The sequence below is a fragment of the Bos mutus genome, chromosome 2, assembly GCF_027580195.1.
Source record: "Bos mutus isolate GX-2022 chromosome 2, NWIPB_WYAK_1.1, whole genome shotgun sequence".
Classification (NCBI taxonomy): Eukaryota; Metazoa; Chordata; class Mammalia; order Artiodactyla; family Bovidae; genus Bos; species Bos mutus.
The window spans coordinates 101,218,698-101,235,890 of record NC_091618.1 but is presented as its reverse complement, the minus strand read 5'-3'; the positions used below and the strand labels follow the sequence as shown (position 1 = coordinate 101,235,890).

At 37.6% G+C, this 17,193-nt stretch overlaps 1 protein-coding gene across 2 annotated transcripts in view; it reads right to left on the bottom strand.

Moving 5' to 3' along the window:
* SLC4A10 (solute carrier family 4 member 10) overlaps nt 1–17,193 on the bottom strand; it is a 247,679-nt gene that overhangs the window by 207,339 nt on the left and 23,147 nt on the right. For both annotated transcript variants that reach the window (XM_070380872.1, XM_070380873.1), the window contains exon 2: nt 6,066–6,147. In XM_070380872.1, the coding sequence (XP_070236973.1) occupies nt 6,066–6,147 (82 nt within the window). The remainder of the gene's footprint in view (nt 1–6,065; nt 6,148–17,193) is intronic.

Below are 17,193 nucleotides of genomic sequence, written 5' to 3'. Positions count from 1 at the left end.
GGGTTGCCACTTCCCTCTCCAGGGGCTCTTGCCAACCCAGGATCTAATCTGCACCTCCAGCATTGCAGGTGGATTCTTTACCACTGAGCCACCTGGGAAGTTCCCAATTTGTGTGCTTAGTTGCTGAGTCGTGTACGACTCTTTGCAACCCTGTGGACTGTGGCCCACCAGGCTCCTCTATCCACGGGGATTTTCCAGGCAAGAATACTGGAGTGGGTTTCCATGCCCTCCTCCAGGGGATATTCCCAACCCAGGGATCAAACCCAGGTCTCCTGCATTGCAGGTGGATTCTTTACCACTGAGCCACCTGGGAAGCCCCCAATTTAGTATGGAACAACTAAAAGGTTTTGAACACAAAGTTTCTAATAATATTCTTAAGGTTTTACTGCCTCCTATATGTTTTCAAGATGTAGAAAATAGCAGGTATTATTTTAGAAATATGTGCTAAAAACACAGAAAACAAATTGTATCTCACTCACTAAAGAATTTATTTATATATATATATCAATGATTTTGGGTAAAGTTTAACCTGTGAGGAGGGATGCAAGCTGTAACAAGTATAAGGTTAGGCAACAAAGGAATATGAAGGATAAAAGGGCAAGCACTCTATGCCATATACAGAAACTAACTCAAAATGAATCAAAGACCTAAAGGTAAGACCCAAAACTACAAATTAGAAGTAAACATAGGAAAAAGCTTTATGACATTGGACTTGGCAAGTATTTCCTGAAAATAACACCAAAAACATAGGCAACAAAAGCAAAACTAGACAAATTGGACTACATCAAAACATTAAAATTTTATGTGTACCAAAGGACACAGTCAACAGAGCTAAGGGGCAATCTACTGGACAGGAGAAAATATTTACAAATCATGTATCAACAACATTAAAAATACAAATAATGCACAAAAGACTTGAATAGACACTTCTCCAAAGATGACACACAAACGTCCAACAAGCATGTGAGAAGATGTTTCATACCACTAATTATTAGGAAAATGCAAATGAAAACCACAATGAGAAATCACCTCACATCCATTAGGATGGCTACTATCAAGAAAACTTGGAAAACTGCAAGTATTAGCGAGGAGGTTAAAAAAAATGGAACCCTTGTACAATTTGGTGGGAATGTAAAATTGTGCATAAACTATGAAAAACAATATGACAATTACTCTACAAATTAAAAACAGAATGACCCTTGTTGTTGTTGTTCAGTCTCTAAATTGTATATGACTCTTTGCAACCCTATGGACCACAGTACACCAGGCTTCTCTGTCCTCCACTATCTCCAGAGTTCGCTCAGATTCATGTCCATTGAGTTGGTGATACTATCTAACCATCTCATTCTCTGCCACCCACTTCTCCTTTTGCCTTCAGTCTTTCACAGCATCAAGATCTTTTCCAATAAGTCAGCTCTTTGCATCAGGTAGCCAAAGTATCAGAGTTTTTCCAATGGATATTCAGGATATTCCAATGGATATTTTTCCAATGGATATTCCTTTAGGATTGACCCTAGGATCCAGCAAGTCCATGTAGGGGTATATACTCAAAAGAATTGAAAGCAGGGTCCCAAAGAAATATCTGCATATTCATGCTTATAACAGCACTACTCACAACAGCAAAGAGATGAAAGCAATTATGTCCATAAATAGATGAATGGATAAATAGAATGTAGTATATACGTACAATGGATATTACTCAGTCTTCATAAGGAAAGTACGTCTAACACATGCTACAACATGGATAAACCTTCAAGACATTATGCTAAGTGAAATAAATCAGTCAAAAAAGACAAATACTGCATGATTTCACTTTCATGACATGTACAGGGTAGCCAAATTCATAGAAAGAGAAGGTAGAATGGTGGTTGCCAGGGGAGAAGGAAATGGGGAGTCATTGCTTTACAGAATTTCAGTTTTGAGGATGAAAAAGCTCTGGAGATGGCTTATACAACATTGTGAATAGGTTTAACAACACTGAACTGTACACTTAGAATTGGTTATGATGATAAATTTTATGTTATGCTTTTTTACCACAAAGAACTTCTATTTCATTTCAAATAAGTATCTATTGGTATATTTTATCCATGTTACTAAAGAAGCTCTTAAAAAGTGGTGCTCCTGTCTTTTCCTTTAACTACACAAAAGGAGAAACTACCACACTACCTCCATTACCCTCAGAAATGCCACCTTTCTGTCTGGGGCTCTCACCTTGCCCATGTTATAATATATTATGCGACCAGTTGATTTTTTCTGAACCATGATAGCTACTTCATTGCCCCTGCACTACTTTCTGATGCAGGGTAATCAACTTGGGAATCACTAACAGATTTGTTTATTCTTTGCATGCATCACAACAGAATCCTCTACAGCATCCTCAAATGCTGGAATATTTATCTACTCACTATGATCTGGGAGCAAAACAAATACTTATAAAACCAACATAAATAAGGTTTTCCTCATTTTTAAAAATTCTATAATATAATATTATGCTTGCATTCTGTGATGTTATTTTCAATCACCAGTGACTTGGTCACAATTATTCACTTCTGGGATTAAAATTCCCACTATAGACATCAGCAAATGAAACAAATATGATTTATCTAATTGTGTTTTTTCAATCAGAAATCTCTTTTAAAGCACTATGCACTGTTATGTGCATTTCCTAATCATTCCCAGTAAAAGGAAATGTATGCAATATATGTTAACACAATAATTAAAATGACCTTATAAATCTTATTTTAGCATTATGTATTTTCCATTCAAAGGGACCATTTACCATTTTACATTAGCTATTTATAAATTTCCTTCTCCAGGGGATCCTTCCCGACCCAGGGATCGAACCCAGGTCTCCCACATTGCAGGCAGACGCTTTACTGTCTGAGCTACCAAGGAAGACCCATTTATAAATTACTAACTGTTAACTTGCATTTATCTGTGTGTGGATTATCAATCATAATCTTTAAACCCAAGATGATTTTTCCCTGGAATAGAGTATATTCTTACACTAAATTCTTGTTTTGTTAGGTTTTCTTGTGTGAGTTAGTGAACATAAGCATAGTTTAAGTCATGGTACAACTTAAGTAGGACAGTAAATACACTGCTGAGAAAAAAGCAATAGCATTTCAAATCTAAAGAAAAATTACCTTTATATTACTCATTACTGGGTTAGATTTTTCAAGTTTCTGCTTATTTCAGTTTATATAATAAACATGGATAGCATGCAAATTACTGAGCCCACCCAGTAAGTATAAACTTTCTAGACCTCGGGGGTTTTCTGTGAATCAAGCAAAATGTCAGGCATAGAGTACGTATAGTTTGAAAGTTGTCTCTAGATGGTATATTACCTCTCCTCTTACTTAATTGTTGTAGCTAAAGGTAAGACACAGGAATAATTAATTTAATTGTAATTTAAGTGGCTACATTACAATTCTTAAGGGGAATAAACACTTTAGACTGCAGTAGATTATTAGGAGCTATCTCCAATTCATTTTACTTCAGATAATTTCGGTATCACTTTTCAACAAAGAAATGAAAAATACTACATACCTTGTATCCCACTAGTAATAATCATTGTCTGTTTCACCCCCTTCATTGGCTCAGCCTAAAACTATACACTTTACTACAAGGTCAAAGCTAAAATACAGGTCTCTTGATTTTCCGTCTAGCCCAGCTACTTGATAAACGGAAGGCCAAGGAATTTTGAGTGCTATTAATTCCAAGATTTGAAAGTCTGCATTTGAAAGTCTGTAGAAATTGCACCATAGTAACCTATTTTCTTCCCTAATTTTCTCATTAAATGTTCTTAATATAAAAAATATCAACTAATGGTGTGCACACATAAATTGTGGTATAATAATAATTGCCAAAGAATGCTCAAACAACCACACAATTGCACTCATCTCACACGGTAGCAAAGTAATGCTCAAAATTCTCCAAGCCAGGCTTCAAAGTACGTGAACCGTGAACTTCCAGATATTCAAGCTGGATTTAGAAAAGGCAGAGGAACCAGAGATCAAATTGCCAACATCCGCTGGATCATCGAAAAAGCGAAAGAGTTCCAGAAAAACATCTATTTCTGTTTTATTGACTATGCCAAAGCCTTTGACTGTGTGGATCGCAATAAACTGTGGAGAATTCTGAAAGAGATGGGAACACAGGACCACCTGACCTGCCTCTTGAGAAATCTGTATGCAGGTCAGGAAGCAACAGTTAGAACTGGACATGGAACAACAGACTGGTTCCAAATCAGGAAAGGAGTACATCAAGGCTGTATATTGTCACCCTGCTTATTTAACTTATATGCAGAGTACATCATGAGAAACATTGAGCTGGATGAAGCACAAGCTAGAATCAAGACTGCTGGGAGAAATATCAGTAAGTTCAGATATGCAGATGACACCACCCTTATGGTAGAAAGTGAAGAAGAACTAAAGAGCCTCTTGATGAAAGTGAAAGAGAAGAGTGGAAAAGTTGGCTTAAAACTCAACATTCAGAAAACTAAGATCATAGCATCTGGTCCCATCACTTCATGGCAAATAGGTGGGAAACAGTAGAAACAGTGACAGACTATTTTGGAGGGCTCCAAAATCACTGCAGATGGTGACTGCAACCATGAAATTAAAAGACGTTTGCTCCTTGGAAGAAAATCTATGACCAACCTAGACAGAATATTAAAAAGCAGAGACATTACTTTGCCAACAAAGGTCCGTCTAGTCAAGGCTATAGTTTTTCCAATAGTCATGTATGGATGTGAGAGTTGGACTATAAAGAAAGCTGAGCGCCAAAGAATTGATGCTTTTGAACTGTGGTGTTGGAAAAGACTCTTGAGAGTCCCTTGGATGGCAAGGAGATACAACCAGTCCATCCTAAAGGAAATCAACCCTGAATATTCACTGGAAGGACTGATGCTGAAGCTGAAACTCCAATACTTTGGCCACCTGATGCGAAGAACTGACTCAATGGAAAAGACCCTGATGCTGGGAAAGATTGAAGGCAGGAGGAGAAGGGGACGACAGAGGATGAGATGGCTGGATGGCATCACCAACTCAATGGATATGAGTTTGAGTAAGCTCTGGGAGTTGGTGATGGACAGGGAAGCCTGGAGTGCTGCAGTCCCTGGGGTCGCAAACAGTCAGACATGACTGAGCGACTGAACTGAAATGAAAAATTGCCAACACTTATGTAACTCCTGCACCGGGTACTATTCTAAGTATTTTCCCCTTATTTCTCACAAGAACTTTAGGAAACACATTCCATTGTTATCTTTATTTTAACAAAAGAGAAAAAAACTGAGAAAGTGAAAGTGAAGTCTCTCAGTCATTTCCGACTCTTTGCCAGGCTCCTCCCTCCATTAAATTTTCCAGGCTAGGGTACTGGAGTGGGTTGCCCTTTCCTTCTCCAGGGGCTCTTCCTGATTCAGGGATTGAACTCGGGTTTCCTGCATTGCAGGTAGATGCTTTACCATCTGAGCCACTAGAGGAGCCACACAGAAGCTAACTAATTAACTAGCTAAAGGTTCTGTACCATATAAGGGACAGAGCTGATATTTAAACCCAGGATATTCTAGTTCAGAATCTCCCTGCTGAATTATCTAGTCACACAAATGATGCCTTGAGCCCTCTCTCACAGATATCGCAATAAAACTAGAACACCAATTGTCCTTAACTCCCAGTGACAGTCTACTCTGACAACACAGACTGAGTGAGATGCCTCTCCTGTCCTCCTCTGTCACATAGCCCCCACCCAAGATGCTAGTCTGTCATAAATTTTTTTCTTTTCATTTCCCAATTAATTTTAACTCCTTGAAGCAAGGGTTACTGAAAGACTGGCACACAATACAGTATAGGAATACAGGAGAGGTTCAGTAAAGGTCTGTTGAATGAATTAAGGCTCTCATTGTTTGCAGGACTGCCTCCTGGCTCTCCAGACTACACCAAAACAGTCATATCCAGGTCCCACCACCACCACTACTCTGATTCCAACTTTTGCAGTTCTCCACATTACTAAAACTTCACATCTCTTTGAAATACCAATAGGTATCCCCTTCCCCCCAGAAGTCTTACCTTCTAAATCTTCTTTCTCAAAGTGTGTTTTGAGAATAGAACGAGTTCCACCTCTATCCACAACTGCTTCTTCATCATTTCTCTGGAAGAGAGAGAAAGAAGACTAAATGATAGTACTATATAGTCTCTTAATTTCAGAAAATAAATTTTAATGTGACCTGATAATTTAGAGGTCTAATTTAGTAACATAAACCTACTGGCACATGACTATTCTGTTTGATTATCAAGTGTTAGTTTACAAAAGAAAAGACTAAGATTAATTTGACCACACTTTCAGAGAAGGAATGTCACTTGATTTTCCATGAAATTGAGGGCAGTCAAACATTCTAGTTGGCATCATTTGTTAGTGAGATGAAAAACAGAAAACAAAGAGTTATCCTGTCAATTTAGTAACATCCATTTTTATCTCTGATAAAGAATTCTTGCTAACAAGATGACACTTTGAACTGTACAAAAGCAATGTGAAAATCATTAATATTAACGCCACTAGTGCTATGGTAGGGACAAATAATTCCATTGCAGTTATAAACATGGTTGAGGAGAACTAACCTCTTGAAAGCAATTAGTAGCAATTACTAAATGAAGTACAACTCTAGTGACTTTGCTTCAGTATAATGCATTTTATTCAAACTGAACTGTAAATTACAATCATATGCATTAAACCTTCATTCAGTTTCTCTAAATTTTTTTACCTATTTAGAAGAACTGGACATACGCTCTGTATTTTGAACACTATACACATACTCAAAACAGTAGACTCAGTGATTAGGTATTCAGTAAAATAATGGGGGAGGTGTGAGTATATTGCAGTTTGACCATGTAGGAATGGACAAAATACTGAATGAAGAGAAATACAGATTATTTACAACTTGTATCTGATGGTGAACATCTATGTAAAAACTGCCTTAAAAGTGAACACTGGGCACAAAAGGAGAAATGAAAGGTAGAATAAATTTGAATGAATGTTTCAAGATCTATGTCTAAGCTTATTCCAGTTTATAACTATTAGAAAAGTAAAATATTTTTGTTTCTTCTTTGAAAGTCTTTTAACTCCTGATCATAATCTTAATAAAGATTTGTCCTCCATGTTCAGCAAATCAGTACTTTCAGCTGTAGGATTATAGACATGGGAAAAGTGAAAGTGTTAGTCACTCAGTCATGTCTGACTCTGCGACCCCTTGGACTATAGCCCACCAGGCTCCTCTGTCCATAGGATTCTCCAGGCAAGAATACTGGTGGGTTGCCATTCTCTTCTCCAGGGGATCTTCCTGACCCAGGGACTGAACCCAGGTCTCCTGCATTGCACACAGATTCTTTACCATCTGAACCACCAGGGAAACCCAAATTATAGACATATTTCAATCTAAAAAGATCAGCTCTCATATGCTTCAAACGCAGCAAAATATGTAGCAGAAGGACATGCTTTATACCCTGTTGTCTTTCTGACAACTTGTGCTGACACAAGGCAGGGTAAAGTCTTTGAAATTAGAATTAAAGAAACTTACAATATAATGAGAGAAAAAATTAAAATGAAGATAGATTTCAGAACCCATTGCTCTTCTGTTTGGCAAGGTTTAAGAAAATCTGTTGGTTTAAGCAATAACAGCAATAGCCAAAGTCGAGACATATCATTTTCCTGAACCAAATAAATGCAAGCTTCAGCCTATTTTGAATCTGCTCTTGATACATTTACAAATGAAATTTATCCTCTGTGCAAGACATTTTCAAATATATGTCACATTGGAATACAACTCTGCCCTCTGGGGTATTGTTAGGAAGAATGCCAAAAGCTAAGTCATGCATCCTTGTTCAAAGGTCAGAAAGAGCACTGTTCCACTATAACTCAAAATGGCAGTCTCTGAAAACAACTGCCAAATGGAAAGCTTTATATAGAATATATGAAGATGTTTTTCCCCATACATAAATATTTGATTTTGATTTCAAAGATCTGAAGCAATTCTCAACTTATACAAAATGTTTTTTCCCCTTATTTATATAAAGCATGTATACTCTCTGTATACAAAATTTAATTCTCTTGAATAGCTAATGTTAAGATACTGAGATAAAATAAATTCTGCATCAGAAGTAGAAGTAGAATCTAAATAGGAAATAGCTGATTGATTAAATACTATGCAGGTTACAAACAGAAGTGACCTAATTTCAATTTTTCTTTAAAAGAGAAAGAACTAGAAGCTAGAATATGAATATAACTCAGTGTAAGTGACTCATTTTGTAGTTTCACATTATCTTCTTTATTTTTTTAATTTAAATTTATTTATTTTAATTACAGGCTAATTACTTTACAATATTGTATTGGTTTATACTCCCTAGTTGTTCCATATTTGCAGCTAAAAATTCCAAAGATATAGATTAATGCTAATACATATACTGAAATTCCTCAACTTTGGCTAGAGCTCAAAAGATTGCTTTGATATTATTCAAGACTTTTAGCAGAGTAGTCCCCTTCCCCCATATGACCAGGAGCAGGTAAACATGAGGTGTGATATAGGGAAATGCAGAGCAACATATGGCACTGGGTCCAGTCTATGTGCTAATCCCAAATAGAGCAATAAGTAAAAATTTTACTTCATCTTGAACTGTCATTATCTTTAGAATTGGTGAAAATCAGATATATATATATATATATGTGTGTGTGTGTGTGTGCCCTAATTTCCATATGTATTAATATTTACTCATCGAGGAGCAAATTTTAGCACTACGTTAGAGAGACAACACATAAATATATTATGTGTTGCCTTTCAATACAGTTCACCTTTTCTATACTGTTGGGTAAACACTTTTAAGATGGTTGAGTCCAGAAAACAGAGTTTTAATTGGGCGGGGGAACATGGCCCATACTGAAAAATACATATCCCAACACAGTCACATATTCATATACATGTAATCAAAAGTTTCACAAATTAGCATTGATTCTTACTACAAACGATGCACTCTGATATTTTCTGTTCAAGGGTATACTACTTCATTCAGAAGTCCTAGTCACTACCCATTACATTTATGTAAGGACTGAAAAATGGCTTGTGACCTGAAATTTGAAAAGCATTGGTATAGACTATGACCCTGGGACAGACTAACTCATTCACACAGAAATTTCTTCTAGAATTGTTTATAAATATCATCAGCTTTAAGAGTATGCAAAAAACACCTTTTTCTGATTTACCATGGCTCTTGTGCACAGTCATCAGTGGAATAAACTTTTCTGGTTTTACAAGCTAAAATCTAACAGCAATCCTCTGGGCAGGAAAATTGAAACTTTTTCATGTCCTTTTGATAATTCTCATCTCATTTGAAATGGATTAATAGAGGAGGAAGCAGTTCATTTTTTTTTTTTTTTCATCCCCTGTCGTCCCCTTCTCCTTCTGCCTTCAATCTTTCCCAGCATCAGGATCTTTTCAAATGAGTCAGTTCTTCCTATCAGGTGGCCAAAACATTGGAATTTCAGCTTCAGCATCAGTCCTTCCAATGAATATTCAGGACTGATTTCCTTTAGGGTAGACTGGTTGGATCTCCTTGCAATCCAAGAGACTCTCTAGAGTCTTCTCCAACAGCAAAGTTCAAAAGCATCAATTCTTCAGCAGTCAGCTCTCTTTATAGTCCAACTCTCACTTTCATACATGACTACTGGAAAAACCATAGCTTGACTAGACAGTAATAGCTTTGATTATTACTTTTTTGGCAAAGTAATGTCTCTGCTTTTTAATATGCTAACTAGGTAGGTCATAACTTTTCTTCCAAGGAGCAAGTGTCTTTTAATTTCATGGCTGCAGTCACCATCTGCAGTGATTTTGGAACCCCCCCAAAATAGTCTCTCACTGTTTTCATTGTTTCCCCATCTATTTGCCATGAAGTGATGGGACCAGATGCCATGATCTTAGTTTTCTGAATGTTGGGCTTTAAGCCAACATATTCACTCTCCACTTTCACTTTCATCAAGAGGCTCTTTAGTTCTTGTTAGCTTTCTGCCATAAGGGTGGCATCATCTGCATACCTGGGGTTCTTGATATTTCTCCTGGCAATCTTGATTCTAGCTTGTGCTTCCTCCAGCCCAGCGTTTCTCATGATGTACTCTGCATATAAGTTAAATAAACAGAGTGACAATATACAGCCTTGCTGTACTCCTTTCCCTATTTGGAAACAGTCTGTTGTTCCATGCCCAGTTCTAACTGTTGCTTCCTGACCTGCATACAGATTTCTCAGGAGGCAAGTCAGGTGGTCTGGTATTCCCATCTCTTGAAGAATTTTCCATAGTTAATTGTGATCCACACAGTGAAAGGCTTTGGCATAGTCAATAAAACAGCAGTAGATGTTTTTCTGGAACTCTCTGCTTTTTTTTGATGTTTCAACGGATGTTGGCAATTTGATCTCTGGTTCCTCTGCCTTTTCTAAATCCATCTTGAACATCTGGAAGTTCACAGTTCATGTACTGTTGAAGCCTGGCTTGGAAAATTCTGAGCATTACTTTGCTAGTGTGTGATATGAGTGCATTGTGCAGTAGTTTGAGCATTCTTTTGCATTGCCTTTCTTTGGGATTGGAATGAAAACTGACATTTTCCAGTCCTGTGGCCACTGCTGAGTTTTCCAAATTTACTGGTATATTGAGGGCAGCACTTTCATAGCATCCTCTTTTTAATTTGAAATAGCTCAACTGGAATTCCATCACCTCCACTAGCTTTGTTCGTAGTGATGCTTTCTAAGGCCCACTTGACTTCACATTCCAGGATGTGGATCAGATCATGAACTCCTTATTACCAAATTCAGACTTAAACTGAAGAAAGTAGGGAAAACCACTAGACCATCCAGGTGTGACCTAAATCAAATCCCTTATGATTATACAGTGGAAGTGACAAAGAGATTCAACAGATTAGATCTGATGGACAAAGTGCCTGAAGAACTATGGACAGAGGTTCATGACATTGTACAGGAGGCAGAGATTAAGACCATCCCCAAGAAAAAGAAATGCAAAAACCAAAATGGTTGTCTGGTGAGGCCTTACAAACAGCTGTGAAAAGAGAGAAGTGAAAGGCAAAGGAGAAAAGGAAAGATATACCCATTTGAATGCACAGTTCCAGAGACTAGCAAGGAGAGATAAGAAAGCCTTCCTCAGTGATCAATGGAAAGAAATAGAGGGAAACAATAGAATGGGAAATACTAGAGATCTCTTCAAGAAAATTAGAGATATCAAGGGAACATTTCATGCAAAGATGGGCACAATAAAGGACAGAAATGGTATGGACCTAACAGAAGCCGAAGATATTAAGAAGTGGCAAGAATACACAGAGGAACTGTACAAAAAAGATATTCATGACCCAGATAATCATGATGGTGTGATCACTCACCTAGAGCAGTTCATTTTCAATTCGGAACTTTTTCTTCCTTATAACTGTTTACCATATTTTTTTTAAAAGTAATCACTTTTTCTACCTTTTAAAAAAATATCAGATATTAGGATATTATGGTGTCCTATATATTCTCCACTAATCCTTACAGATCCACTTTCCACTCTTATTCACCATGCTCTGTTTCTTTACAGACTGCATTACTAGGATCCCTTGACTTTTAGCTTCCTATAATGACAGAGCACTATAGACTGGGACCAGAGAAACATAGTCCCTGTTGGACGATAGTTTGGCAATGACTGTGATCCATTATCAAAGAACAAAGCTCTTGTCATGTGACTTATACAGCTATAGATCTCACTGGTTTGCATTAACTACTTCCTTGCTCCTTTAGGCCTAGAAGTGGTAACAGTTTCCAGATGGTACACATTTCTAGAATTTGATTAAGGATTACCCTTTATCCTGCCTACACTTTTTAAAAAAATTTATTGGAGTATAGTTGGTTTACAATGCTGTATTAGTTTTGGGCATACAGCAAAGTGAATCAGTTATACATATATGCAGTCTTTTTAGATTCTTTTCCTATATCAGTTCAGTTCAGTCACTCAGTCATGTCTGACTCTTTGCGACCCCATGAACCGCAGCACACCAGGCCTCCCTGTCCATCACCAACTTCCGAAGTCCACCCAAACCCATGTCCATCGAGTCAGTGATGCCATCCAACCATCTCATCCTCTGTCGTTCTCTTCTCCTCCCGCCCTCAATCTTTCCCAGCATAAGGGTCTTTTCCGATGAGTCAACTCTTTGCATCAGGTGGCCAAAGGACTGGAGTTTCAGCTTCAACATCAGTCCTTCCAATGAACACCCAGGACTGGTCTACCTTAGGATGGACTGGTTGGATCTCTTTGCAGTCCAAGGGACTCTCAAGAATCTTCTCCATAGCAAAAATCAACAAAACCAAAAGCTGGTTCTTTGAAAGGATAAATAAAATTGACAAACCATTAGCCAGACTCATCAAGAAACAAAGGGAGAAAAATCAAATCAATAAAATTAGAAACGAAAATGGAGAGATCACAACAGACAACACAGAAATACAAAGGATCCTAAGAGACTACTATCAACAATTATATGCCAATAAAATGGACAACGTGGAAGAAATGGACAAATTCTTAGAAAAGTACAACTTTCCAAAACTCGACCAGGAAGAAATAGAAAATCTTAACAGACCCATCACAAGCACGGAAATTGAAACTGTAATCAAAAATCTTCCAGCAAACAAAAGCCCGGTCCAGACGGCTTCACAGCTGAATTCTACCAAAAATTTAGAGAAGAGCTAACATCTATCCTGCTCAAACTCTTCCAGAAAATTGCAGAGGAAGGTAAACTTCCAAACTCATTCTATGAGGCCACCATCACCCTAATACCAAAACCTGACAAAGATCCCACAAAAAAAGAAAACTACAGGCCAATATCAATGATGAACATAGATGCAAAAATCCTTAACAAAATTCTAGCAATCAGAATCCAACAACACATTAAAAAGATCATACACCATGACCAAGTGGGCTTTATCCCAGGGATGCAAGGATTCTTCAATATCTGCAAATCAATCAATGTTATACACCACATTAACAAACTGAAAAATAAAAACCATATGATTATCTCAATAGATGCAGAGAAAGCCTTTGACAAAATTCAACATCCATTTATGATAAAAACTCTCCAGAAAGCAGGAATAGAAGGAACATACCTCAACATAATAAAAGCTATATATGACAAACCCACAGCAAACATTAACCTCAATGGTGAAAAATTGAAAGCATTTCCTCTAAAGTCAGGAACAAGACAAGGGTGCCCACTTTCACCATTACTATTCAACATAGTTTTGGAAGTTTTGGCCACAGCAATCAGAGCCAAAAAAGAAATAAAAGGAATCCAAATTGGAAAAGAAGAAGTAAAACTCTCACTGTTTGCAGATGACATGATCCTCTACACAGAAAACCCTAAAGACTCCACTAGAAAATTATTAGAACTAATCAATGACTATAGTAAAGTTGCAGGATATAAAGTCAACACACAGAAATCCCTTGCATTCCTATACACTAATAATGAGAAAACAGAGAAATTAAGGAAACAATTCCATTCACCATTGCAACGGAAAGAATAAAATACTTAGGAATATATCTACCTAAAGAAACTAAAGACCTATATATAGAAAACTATAAAACACTGGTGAAAGAAATCAAAGAGGACACTAATAGATGGAGAAATATACCATGTTCATGGATTGGAAGAATCAATATAGTGAAAATGAGTATACTACCCAAAGCAATCTATAGATTCAATGCAATCCCTATCAAGCTACCAACGGTATTCTTCACAGAGCTAGAACAAATAATTTCACAATTTGTATGGAAAGACAAAAAACCTCCAATAGCCAAAGCGATCTTGAGAAAGAAGAATGGAACTGGAGGAATCAACCTACCTGACTTCAGGCTCTACTACAAAGCCACAGTCATCAAGACAGTATGGTACTGGCACAAAGACAGAAATATAGATCAATGGAACAAAATAGAAAGCCCAGAGATAAATCCACGCACATATGGACACTTTATCTTTGACAAAGGAGGCAAGAATATACAATGGATTAAAGACAATCTCTTTAACAAGTGGTGCTGGGAAATCTGGTCAAACACTTGTAAAAGAATGAAACTAGAACACTTTCTAACACCATACACAAAAATAAACTCTAAATGGATTAAAGATCTAAACGTAAGACCAGAAACTATAAAACTCCTAGAGGAGAACATAGGCAAAACACTCTCTGACATACATCACAGCAGGATCCTCTATGACCCACCTCCCAGAATATTGGAAATAAAAGCAAAAATAAACAAATGGGACCTAATTAACCTTAAAAGCTTCTGCACATCGAAGGAAACTATTAGCAAGGTGAAAAGACAGCCTTCAGAATGGGAGAAAATAATAGCAAATGAAGCAACTGACAAACAACTAATCTCAAAAATATACAAGCAACTCCTACAGCTCAACTCCAGAAAAATAAATGACCCAATCAAAAAATGGGCCAAAGAACTAAATAGACATTTCTCCAAAGAAGACATACAGAGGGCTAACAAACACATGAAAAGATGCTCAACATCATTCATTATCAGAGAAATGCAAATCAAAACCACAATGAGGTACCATTTCACACCAGTCAGAATGGCTGCGATCCAAAAGTCTACAAATACTAAATGCTGGAGAGGGTGTGGAGAAAAGGGAACCCTCTTACACTGTTTGTGGGAATGCAAACTAGTATAGCCACTATGGAGAACAGTGTGGAGATTCCTTCAAAAACTGGAAATAGAACTGCCTTATGATCCAGCAATCCCACTGCTGGGCATACACACTGAGGAAACCAGAAGGGAAAGAGACACGTGTACCCCAATGTTCATCGCAGCACTGTTTGTAATAGCCAGGACATGGAAGCAACCTAGATGTCCATCAGCAGATGAATGGATAAGAAAGCTATGGTACATATACACAATGGAGTATTACTCAGCCACTAAAAAGAAAACATTTGAATCAGTTCTAATGAGGTGGATGAAACTGGAGCCTATTATACAGAGTGAAGTAAGCCAGAAGGAAAAACACCAATACAGTATAATAACACATATATATGGAATTTAGAAAGCTGGTAACAATAACCCTGTGTACGAGACAGCAAAAGAGACACTGATGTATAGAACAGTCTTATGGACTCTGTGGGAGAGGGAGAGGGTGGGAAGATTTGGGAGAATGGCATTGAAACATATAAAATATCATGTATGAAACGAGATGCCAGTCCAGGTTCAATGCACAATACTGGATGCTTGGGGCTAGTGCACTGGGACGACCCAGAGGGATGGTATGGGGAGGGAGGAGGGAGGAGGGTTTGGGATGGGGAACACATGTATAACTGTGGTGGATTCATTTTGATATTTGGCAAAACTAATACAATTATGTAAAGTTTAAAAATAAAATAAAATTAAAAAAAAAAAAGAAAGTCAAACATCTGAAAGTACAAAAAAAAAAAAAAAAAAGAATCTTCTCCAACAGCACAGTTCAAAAGCATCAATTCTTCCACACTCAGCTTTCTTTATAGTCCAACTCTCATATCCATACATGACCACTGGAAAAACCATAGGTCTGACTAGATGGACCTTTGTTGATAAAGTAATGTCTCTGCTTTTTAATATTCTGTCTAGGCTGGTCATAATTTTCTTTCCAAGGAGTAAGCATCTTTTAATTTCATGGCTGCAATCACCATCTGCAGTGATTTTGGAGCCCCAAAAAATAAAGTCAGCCACTGTTTCCACTGTTTCCCCATCTATTTGCCATGAAGTGATGGGACCAGATGCCATGATCTTAGTTTTTTTAATGTAGAGCTTTAAGCCAACTTTTTCACTCTCCTCTTTCACTTTCATCAAGAGGCTTTTTAGTTCCTCTTCACTTTCTGCCATAAGGGTGGTGTCATCTACATATCTGAGGTTATTGATATTTCTCCCAGCAATCTTGATCCCAGCTTGTGCTTCTTCCAGCCCAGCGTTTCTCATGATGTACTCTGCATATAAGTTAAATAATTAGGGTGACAACATACAGCCTTGACGTACTCCTTTTCCTATTTGGAACCATGCTGTTGTTCCATATCCAGTTCTAACTGTTGCTTCCTCAGCTGCATACAGGTTTCTCTAGAAGCAGGTCAGGTGGTCTGGTATTCACATCTCTTGAAGAATTTTCCACAGTTTATTGTGACCCACAGAGTCAAAGGCTTTGGCATAGTCAATAAAGCAGAAACAGATGATTTTCTGGAACTCTCTTGCTTTTTCGATAATCCAATGAATGTTGGTAATTTTATCTCTGGTTCCTCTGCCCTTTCTAAATCCAGCTTGAACATCTGGAAGTTCATGATTCACGTATTACTGAAGCCTGGCTTAGAGAATTTTAAGCATCACTTTACTAGCGTGTGAGATGAGTGCAATTGTGTGGTAGTTCGAGCATTCTTTGGCATTGCCTTTCTTTGGGATTGGAATGAAAATTGACCTTTTCCAGTCCTGTGGCCACTGCTGAATTTTCCAAATTTGCTGGCATATTGAATGCAGCACTTTCACAGCATCAATTTTCAGGATTTGAAATAGCTCAACTGGAATTCCATCACCTCCACTAGCTTTGTTCATAGTGAGGCCCACTTGACTGCACATTCCAGGATGTCTGGCTCTAGGTGAGTGAGTACACCATCATGGTTATCTGGGTCATGAAGATCTTTTTTGTACAGTTCTTCTGTATATTCTTGCCACCTCTTCTTAATATCTTCTGCTTCTGTTAGGTCCATACCATTTCTGTCCTTTATTGAACCCATCTTTGCATGATATGTTCCCTTGGTATCTCTAATTTTCTTGAAGAGATCTCCAGTCTTTCCCATTCTATTGTTTTCCTCTATTTCTTTGCATTGATCACTGAAGAAGGCTTTTCTATCTCTCCTTGCTGTTCTTTGGAACTTTGCATTCAGATGGGTATATCTTTCCTTTTCTCCTTTGCTTTTTGCTTGTCTTCTTTTCACAGCTCTATGTAAGACCTCCTCAGACAGCCATTTTGCTTTTTTGCATTTCTTTTTCTTGGGGATGGTCTTGATTCCTGTCTCCTGTACAATGTCACAAACCTCCATCCATAGTTCATCAGGCACTCTACCAGATCTAGTCCCTAAATCTATTTCTCACTTCCACTCATACAGT